Consider the following 9353-nt stretch of genomic DNA (forward strand, 5'->3'; position numbering starts at 1 on the left):
AGCTGGCCTGACATCTCCGCGGGCAGCGGGGTGGTGCAGGTCACGTGGTCGGGGGGGCGGGGCGGAAGGCGGGGCTCGCCGCGGATTGGGCGATGTCGGGAGGGGGCGGTTTGAGGGACGGTGTGGCCGGAAGCGCCAAGTGCCTGGGTGTGGCCGAGCGGCGCCGCGGCGCGGCTGGAGCTGGGGAGGTGCTGCCGGGTTCCCCCGCAGGCGGGCCACCGAGCCGACGGTGCTAACGACAGCTCTCGCGCCCCGTTCGGCCAAGAGCTTCGTTAGTGGCGTTAAATGGCTCCCCAGTGTTCGGTGCAGTGACCGCGTCTGGAGAGCGCATCTGCCACGACAGCCAAGCCAAGCTGTGTCCCTTGGGCCAAGCTGCAGCTGCCGAAGGGTTCGCACACGCATGTGGGATGGGGAGCTCGGAGGATGGAGTGCCCCCTCCTCCGCTGCTGGCTCTGCAGGAGAACCCAGGGAAAGCAGCAGCAGGCAGGCAGAGGCTACATCGAAGCCTTGGAATAATAGAAGTTTTGGAATAATCGGCCCTCCAAACCCATGTACTGACTGTATTCCTGGGGTTTCCCAGTCTCCCAACACACATCTCTCATGGCTGGAACCAGGTGTGTGCCTGAAGCCATTCTTCTGCTCAACATTCACCTTACTGAACGTTGCATCAAAAATGCTGCAGCACTGTACAAGGGAAGGAAGCATCTTTACCTAAATTTAACACAGAAGAAATTAGCATTTTGGATGAGTTAAAATTCATAATCATAAATGGCAATGTGGTTTAGCAAGTGCATGCTCTGAATCACAGATGAGATTTTAATTCTGTGTATCATTTGGAACTGCTGTCTTCTAAGACTGACCGGAGTATGAGAATATGAATAACAAAAAAAACCCCTAACTTCTAAAAAAGAAGTACTGGTTCCAGTAAATTGCATTATGTCTAAGTTTGCAAAAGACAAGTGTTGTATGTTTCATTTCTTCTAAATTGTTTTGGTGGGTACCGTACAGCACTTTTGCAAAGTTCTTTGAGGTAAGGTGAGATAAAAAACACTGCATAAAAGTACAGGTTATGTAAAGGTGGCATTATTCTTTACTGTAAGCATGTTGCGATGGGCTCAAATGTGAGACAGTGCAAAGTGAAGAGAGGAACAGAGATCTTCCTTCTTCACAGAGGAACTAAGAGCTGCATTGGAAACAAGTATTTTTCAGATCTACCATCACGTGGCAGCATCACGTGGCAGCTCTCAGCAGAGAGCTGAACTCCAAGTTCTTTGCCTTTCCTCAGTCTGAAATTGGTGCAAAAAACACAAACAGAGGGAAAGTAGCAGGACAGAAAGGATGAATCATTTTTACCTGCAGCAATAATTTAAGAACATAATTGGTAACATAAAGATTTCCTTCATTATACATTAGGGTTAACACCGTTGTGCACAACACTATCACAGGTGGAATGATATTGGATCTACTGGGACAACAGGCAGAGTAGTTATTCAGTGACAATGAAGAGCTCTGCTCCAGCCAGCTCCATCTTCAACAGTGAAACACTAACACCGTCTTTGGATCTGAAGAATCTACAACGTGACTCTTCCCGAGTTGACAGCCTCTAAGGTCAGCACAGTCCGTGCCCGAAAAACTGACAAAGGCTTCAGGAAAGTGAAGCCTACAGTATCACCCCATAGAACTTTGTATCTGGTTTCTCTGACCTATGAAAAAGATTTGATGTAAACTCTTACGCAGAAGATCAAGTCCTTTTAAATAGCTTGTTGCTGCCCAATTGCTGCAGAGAATTATTTAAAAAAAAACCCGCAACATTTAATCTTTTACACAATTATAGTTGTTTCTTTTGTGGGCATTCTAGGAAAACCAAGGGAATTTTTTGTAAGACCACTTAAATTGACCAAGCTGTTGCTGAAGCGCTCAAGTGACCACTGAAACCAAGCTCCATTTTTCAAGAGCAGTGAAAACAGAGCAATAGAGAAAGGGACTCAATGTGCCCTGTTCAGGTGTGAAAATCTGCCCATCAGTCATAAGCCCCTTATTGTCTATAAGGAGGATAATCCCCTGTGTGAAGGTTGGTGGCCATGTTTTGAAAGACCTTCATTAGTCTTTATCTGTTAACACTGAGACCTGATTCTTTTAAGATTGGCGTAACCTAGCAGCAAACTTGTTTGGGTTTGGCCCATATTCACCAGTTCAAGAGCAAGGAAAAAAGTAACAAGCTTGGGGAGATGCTACTACTGAAATAGACGGCCTTTAAGTCCATCTACAGGGTCACCCGAGATCTCTGCTGCCTTTCAGACAAGGCTGATCATAAAGAAAAGGGTACATGTTGATAGGGGGAACCACATGGGAAAAGCTGGGATGTAAATCCAGAAATCATTATTCAAAGCCGATTCAAGCAGCTCATGATGACTCAGGTGGCTTTCTTATTGAGGTTATGGAGCAATAGCTTAGCCAGAACTTCTCTCCACATCAAACACCCAAGTGTAACTCAGCAGAACCATTTTATACGTAAACAAATTGATAAGTATGATTAACAGAGCTGGAGCTAGGCTTGACCAAGACAAGTTTGAAGATCCTTATTTGGCCAAATCCCAATGGTATTGAAATCTAAAGCTTGAATTAAGCTAGTCCGCTAGACTAGTCCATGACATTAGGAAATAGGGATTACCACCTCAGATGCCTGCACAGATCTCTACATTACTGAAAGAACAGAACAAAGTTCATCACCCTCCAGAAGGACAGCAGTACACAGAGGAGCTTTATATCATTATCTGCCTTTCATCCAGGGCAAATGCGCTCTATGTCAGCTCTGTAACAGAATAGCTCATGAGGATGAGCGAGCTCCTAAACAAACCCAGTGTAAGCACAGACCACATGTAAGACCGCTGCAGTATGCTTTACCTCCTACCCCTCCTTCACTCCCCAAAACTCTCACTTCCAGACCTAGTCATATAAGGCACTACTGATACTGTGCTAGAGATGAATGTTTAAAGATGCTGCATATTCTACAGTCTGAAACCTCAGATATATAAAAGGATTTACATGGCAACTTTTAATCCTTTAGAGATGACCATTTCCTTCCATGAACATGTGGGGAAAGTAGCTTCTCATGCTAGGTTCAAGTTAAACTACATGAACACTAATTTTGTGTTTGAATGAGATAAAAACAAAGGTCTTACCTGCACCTTGCAGTGATCTGAGAGCCTAGTCATTTCTCCAGTTCCCTAGGGATAGGCAGCTTACAGTAAAAAGTTTCCTAGATTTATTTCAGTAATTACTAATTTAACAGCAAGATGACAGACCTCTTAACAAGCTTGCTCACATTCTTCCAAAATTCATGTTGTATTTGTTGAATGATCAGATCTATTATTTAATATTCTGAATAAAGTTTGAGATGCTATCAACTCCCCCACCAGATTAGTATACAGTAGCACAGAATATGTTGCTGTAAGTGTAGACAAAACAGAAAATTCATTTAGATTGTTAAAAGACAGATACTGTGAGAAGCAAAGCTTAATACTGCAGGTATTCTGTTATTAAAAATGCTTTCACCCTCCTGCTCTTAAAAGAATTAGGGAGATAACACAAGGCTGACTTTACAAAATTAGGAAGCTGGAACTTCTCCCTTTTAATTAGGTGATGCCAAGAATGCAGTAACTAAGTAAGTGTACAATATCAATGTGCTGCAGTTAAAAGCCTTGGACCAATCTAAAGCAGTAGTTAGTTTAGTTTAACTGGGACACTGCTCAGAACGAAGTGGAAAATTTTTACCATGGTGATCAAAATTTGTAGTGTAACTGAAAACTGATACAAAGAGAACTTTCCTGTCACTGCCCATGGATTTGTGCTTAGCTCCTTCTATCAAGAAGTGCCAGAACACCTTATGTGCCAGCTAGCCTGAGGAAAAGAAAAAAAAAAACAAATTGTGCACAGAAACAGCTCTGCCTAAGTTTGAAACAATTGAAGGAACAAGGCCAGCAGTACAGCCTTTCACATCATATCTGTGTATCCTTTGATCTTTCAAAGGTATGCCACACTAATTTTAACAAACAAGCGACACTCCTGCATGTATTAATAAAATGTCTGACTTGAAGTCATTGTTTGAAGGGTCCTATGTGATATGTCATTATCAGGAGAAATGCATGGTGACTGAACGACAAGATGCTGTCTTCCAGATATCGTACTGAGAAAGATAATAAATGCAGGCAACAGGTTGACAGTTAAAGTTGTTATCTTTAATGAAATGACTTTGGAAATAGCATCAATTTCCATGACACCAACATTTTGGGAGTCCCATAAAATGCAGAGTTACATTCCAATGCCAATATTACAGGCAGATCTCCTTTCACATGGCAAATAGGATCAAGAAAGCAACCATCAGACAGAAGAGACCCATAGCTTCAGACAGGGCGAATCCCAGGATAGCATATGAGAACAGCTGCTGCTTCAGAGAAGGATTTCTAAAAGAAAGCGAAGGTGTAAGACCTTTGTCTCTTTAAAATTAAGACGTTTTTCATACAGTTTAATGCATCTGACAGCTTCAGAACCTTATACTTCCTTGCCACAGATTCCATGACAGGAAAATTCAATAAATCCAAGCAGAAGTAGTTTTTATTAAGGATTTCACTGAAGACAAATGACTTGGCAATTAAGATTAGATTCAGGTTATGTAGATTGTATATGGCTTTTCCAAATGAGCACAATCTTTGTGACTACATTCATATATGCTTTTGAATTTGACTTCTCTACATCCTCCCATGCAGGAACTATCAGCACTATGCTTTATAAATTTATTTCACATTTGTGACATTAGAACTATATTCCAACAAAGCTTGTGTATAACATTTTAAGTAGCTTTCAGACAAATACAGGAACTTAAACCACCTAGAGACAAAAAAATAAACACACAGCAGTTTGTTGCAAAATTGCAATGAATTGTCCCTCCAAGAAGTGTGTGGGAGAGAAAAAAAAAACACCCTTAACATAATACTATGAAGTAATGTTCTATAATCTCTTATTGGCATGTTAATGCCAAATTCTAAGGAGACATTAGTTTCGTACTGAAAGCACTTTATGTTTCAAGTGGAAAGTGAACTTCCTTGTCTTCAGTAGGGTTTAAAAATCTTTAAGAAGTAAGACTTAATTAAGTCTTAGCTGGTTGAAAAAGTAATGAAGAACATGAAACCTTCAGTAAAGCTTTTTTATGCCTGTATCAGTTTTGCTCTTCCATGATATAATGTGAACTATTCCTACTACAGGAACATGGTGAACTTCCGTGGAAGTTCACCCCTACTACAGAACCCCTGTCCTCAAACCCTTCAGATTTCTAGATGGAATGATTACTCATTCAATAAAGTAATTACATATTCTGAGATACAAAGCTGCACATATTAGAAAAATGAATTAAGCATCCATTTCTAATTAACAATCTTGATTACTAAGTCTAAAACATACAAACTCACGTTACTTATGATCAGTTTTCATGCAGTTTCTCTTTAAGACTTCTCCCTTCTACATGGGAAAAGATCCAGGCTAGATTTTTAATTCAGTTCTGGAACTGAATGATGAAACATTGGACTTCAGTGACCGAAATACTGACCAAGTCTAATTGGTCTCATTTCTTTCACATCTCTACACAGGTAGAGTGTACAAAGTTCTGAATTTAACAATACATCCATCCTGATTAATATATTGCAATTTCATATAATTCTATTTAACCATGTCTATCATTAGTAGTTATTATTAACAGAATTTATTACAGTGCCATCATCCTTACTACAGCTTAGCTTATATGGGGGCGCTGTCTCAAAATACATTTACATGCAATTCGAGAATTTTATAAGAGAGATTGATTACCTGGCATAACCAATGATTAGACTACCGAAGACTGTTCCAATACCAGCACCAGAACCAGCCACACCTACTGTGGCAGCACCAGCACCAATAAATTTGGCAGCAGTGTCAATGTCCCTGCTGATAGCACTAGTCTGGAATTCTCTAAGTGCTAGTCGGGAGACAGCATTTTGGGCCCCGTTAAGTGTTGAGTTGCCCTAAGAAAACAAAACATGAAAGATCATTATATTCAAACACAGACCGTTTTCTCTGACCACTCTGATAGTACTATTTTGCAGCTTTAAAAGTTGTGTTAGATCCAATGTCTAGTCCCTCTTCCAAGTGATGAGACTATAACTACAAGTTAAAAAATTCACGATGTTACCTGTTCCACTCAAAGGCAATCAACATTAAATGTTAAAGACTACTCAGGGGAAACAGCAAGACAGCAACAAGTATTATTAGGTGTTTGACTTAAAGCAAGTTTCACACCATAAACATTTGAGTTAGTACAAGTGAACTCTAGGTTGAGGACATTTAGGCTCACCAGATAATTTAGGAAGATACAGAATTTTGTTTATAAGGTACCTCTCCATTCTTGATCTCTGGCCTAGACAACACAGATGCTGAAATTGGTCTGTACAAGACTCTTGATCCAGCACGGATCTGCAAGATGAGAAAAAGAGCTATAAAAAAAAGAAACATTTGATCACAGCTGTTCCCATGCACTACGCCATTTGTCTTACGTGAAAGACAGCAATCTTTGCATAGTTGGATATAAAATAAACAATACAGAAGCAAATACTGCCATGCAATTTGATAACACCGTCTTCAGAAGACATTATTGCAAATAGCTACCATCATTCAATGAACCTGTACATGCATTACACTAACGGAAAACGTAGCTAAACAGCAACAAAAAAGCCAGAAAGGCCAGGAGGCAGTGATATACATTTTGAAATACAAAAATAAAAACCACCAAGAAGAATTCCAAAGTTGTTAAATGCACTGACGTAACCCAAGCTTTTAAATCTAGCGTGGCATAAATGAATGAATCCTATTTCACAAGCGGCCTGTATGTGTCCTTGGGCTTCCAGCAGTCTAAGGTCATATCGGCTCTTGCACAAAGCTCTTCCTGCAGGGGAAACCTGTGCCTGCACCATGCAAAACAAGACGTTCTGCAGGCTAAAGAGGACATTTTGGAACAGGATAGTCCCTTGTCTCCGCAAGGGCAAAAAAATCCCAGCCTTGCATAGGACAAGCAACAGGCTGGAGTTTGACCTACAGCAAGGCGCTGACCGCACCAGGCCCGAGAGCTTTTCGCTGCGCTGCCCTCCCCCTTCGCCGCTGGTGTGGGAAGGCCCCTCACCTTGGCAAAGGGCCCACGCCAAGGAGGCGGGAAGGAGAACCAGGCCCTGCCGCAGTCCGCCCCCCTCACCCTTCCCACTCCGTACGGGCTCGTCCTTGGGGCCTGCCGTGGGGCTCAGAGAGCCTCCCGGCCCTCGGGGCGTCCTGCGACCGCCGCCGACCCCGCTGGAGCCCGGGACGCGGCCGGCGCGGAGGCCCAGGCGCCCTCCGCGCCCCCACTCACCAGGGAGGGCGAGGTGGCGAGCTTGGCGCAGGCGAACATCTTCGCGGGCGGCGTCCCGGGGCGGGGGGGGGGGAGCACAATCCGGTATCGCTGCAGAGAGAGGGAGAGAAGGGTGAGGGGGCCCGCGGCGGCGGGCGGGGGCGGCGATGGGGACGGATGGCGCGGCGGCGCCGCCACTCACCCGCTCCGGCTGCCGCACCTCAGAACCGACAGGCTGGGGCGTCTCTGCGCAGGCGCGGCGGGGCGGGGGCCGAGCGCCCGGATGCAGCGCGGCGGAAGGGGGCGGAGGTGCGGCGCCAAGGTCACTTTGTACCGACTCCATCGGCAGCGGCGGGGGGGGCGTATGCCGCCGGAGGGGCGGAGCGAGGCCAGTTCGGCCGCGCCGCGAGCTGGGCGGTTAGGGCCGTTAGCCAGGGCTGCGCAGCACCATGCAGCGGCACGTACACCCAGCCCGGCGGCCTCACTGCCGCCGTAGGCCCGCGTTTGTGGTGGCGCGGTGTGGGCTGGCACCCTGAGGGTCCGCGGAAGGGGAGCGGGGTGGGTGAGGCCTCTGCGCCCTGGCCGGGCAGCGTTCCGCGGCGTGGAGGGAGAAAAGCCCGTTAAAGGGAAGAGCTTTAAAGAGCTGGGGCGCGCTCTGCTGAGGGGAAGGAGGCGCGACGCCGCCGCAGCGCGTCCTCAGCCTCAGGGAGAAAGGCAGAGCACAGCTCTGACTGGGACTCCGGTGCCGCTGTCGGGGTGCGGGACGGTCACACACCGCAGAAAGGTACTCGAAACGCCTCAGGTCCCAGCGGGGCAGGATTCACGGACAGAAAAAGAGGGCACCTCCGGGAGCCCTTGAAGTGTTCAAAAAGTCCCTGGTATTCAATTAGTCATTTTTGCGTCATGAGCAGGTTCACACCCAAGTAATGAAAATGATTTTTCATTAAAAATGGGGTCATTATTTTAATGGTCGTTAGTAGTATTAGTGCCAACTAAGCAAAGTGCAGAAAAATCCATGTTTTGAGTAAAACACTGGGAAACATATATTAAAGTTGTTGCAAATTTTTTATTTGATACAATCTGTGCCATAAATTTAAATTACAAAATAGTCTGTGTGCTACAAACTGTCTGCAAAGGGACAGGGAAGAGGATATGTATGCTTTGTATAGGGATGGGAATGCACCATAGTGTCTTAGGAGCTAGCTGCTGGCCTCCTGCAAACCTACATGGACTGCTGATGTTGCTGTCACTGTTTAAGCCACAGGTGCCACACAGCTGAGATATACTCCACATCAGCAACTTGAACACCAACAAACAAACATGATGAATAGTCACTTTCAACAGCTGCATGCTAATGTTAATGGTAGTGTTGCTTTTATAACCTACAATGCAGTGTTTTCTGATCCTTGGATACAGTGGAGGTTGTACCCGTTGTAGGTCCTAAGGTGAGAGACAACAGGACAGTTAGAATTTCCTGGCTTTGTGCTCCCTACCTCAAACCCAAGAGCAAACTTGGCTTTGTTACGAGGTGTGTCCAGAGTCTTGGTAGCAGTAAAAAGGGAGTCTATAAAGGCCTGCAGAAGAGGTTGTAAGTTGCCTGCTTTTTTGTTTTCTTCTTTCCATATCTTACACCTATTGTTTGGGAACTGAGGTGAACAGGGAGTTCTGCACTGCCTGTCAAGTGGAGACAAACACCAAATAAAAGATAAGTATCAATGGCTAAACCCTTTAATGGTAAGGCAGGACTTTTCACATTTAAAAAAAAAATTACTTTTAAAAAAATTTCAATCTATGTGTTGTGGTAACACATAGTTCCAGCACCATAAAGCAAATGTGGATGCTGTACCGGTGGAGTGACTGAAATATAACATGTTGCTGTACGCTAACATACAAAGTATACCATTGATGAAGTAGTGTACTTCGCTTAAGAAGTGTAGCAGCAAGCAGG

At 44.6% G+C, this 9353-nt stretch overlaps 1 protein-coding gene across 2 annotated transcripts; it reads right to left on the reverse strand.

Annotated features, from left to right (window-relative positions):
- Window positions 1-3244: 3244 nt before the first annotated feature.
- On the reverse strand, window positions 3245-7657 carry ATP5MC3 (ATP synthase membrane subunit c locus 3). Of its 2 annotated transcripts, none has more exons than XM_074145207.1 (5): window positions 7608-7657; window positions 7427-7516; window positions 6424-6501; window positions 5860-6053; window positions 3245-4463 (listed from the first exon to the last, which is right to left on the reverse strand). In XM_074145207.1, the coding sequence occupies exons 2-5, from the start codon at window positions 7463-7465 to the stop codon at window positions 4349-4351; spliced, it is 426 nt and encodes a 141-aa protein (XP_074001308.1). In that variant the 5' UTR covers window positions 7466-7516; window positions 7608-7657; the 3' UTR covers window positions 3245-4348. The 2 variants fall into 2 exon arrangements, with proteins under 2 accessions (XP_074001308.1, XP_074001309.1); XM_074145208.1 differs by having other exon boundaries at window positions 4219-4463; window positions 7626-7657.
- Between the last annotated feature and the right edge of the window lie 1696 nt (window positions 7658-9353).

Source organism: Numenius arquata, chromosome 3 (assembly GCF_964106895.1).
Source record: "Numenius arquata chromosome 3, bNumArq3.hap1.1, whole genome shotgun sequence".
In the NCBI taxonomy this organism is placed as follows: Eukaryota; Metazoa; Chordata; class Aves; order Charadriiformes; family Scolopacidae; genus Numenius; species Numenius arquata.

Coding starts and splice junctions, on each gene's coding strand:
- ATP5MC3 (XM_074145207.1), bottom strand. CDS start 7,465: ATGTTCGCCTGCGCCAAGCTCGCCACCTCGCCCTCCCTG. Junction 6,502..7,426: donor TCGCCACCTCGCCCTCCCTG/GTGAGTGGGGGC, acceptor CTCATCTTGCAG/ATCCGTGCTGGATCAAGAGT. Junction 4,464..5,859: donor CTAATCATTGGTTATGCCAG/GTAATCAATCTC, acceptor GCTTTCTTTTAG/AAATCCTTCTCTGAAGCAGC.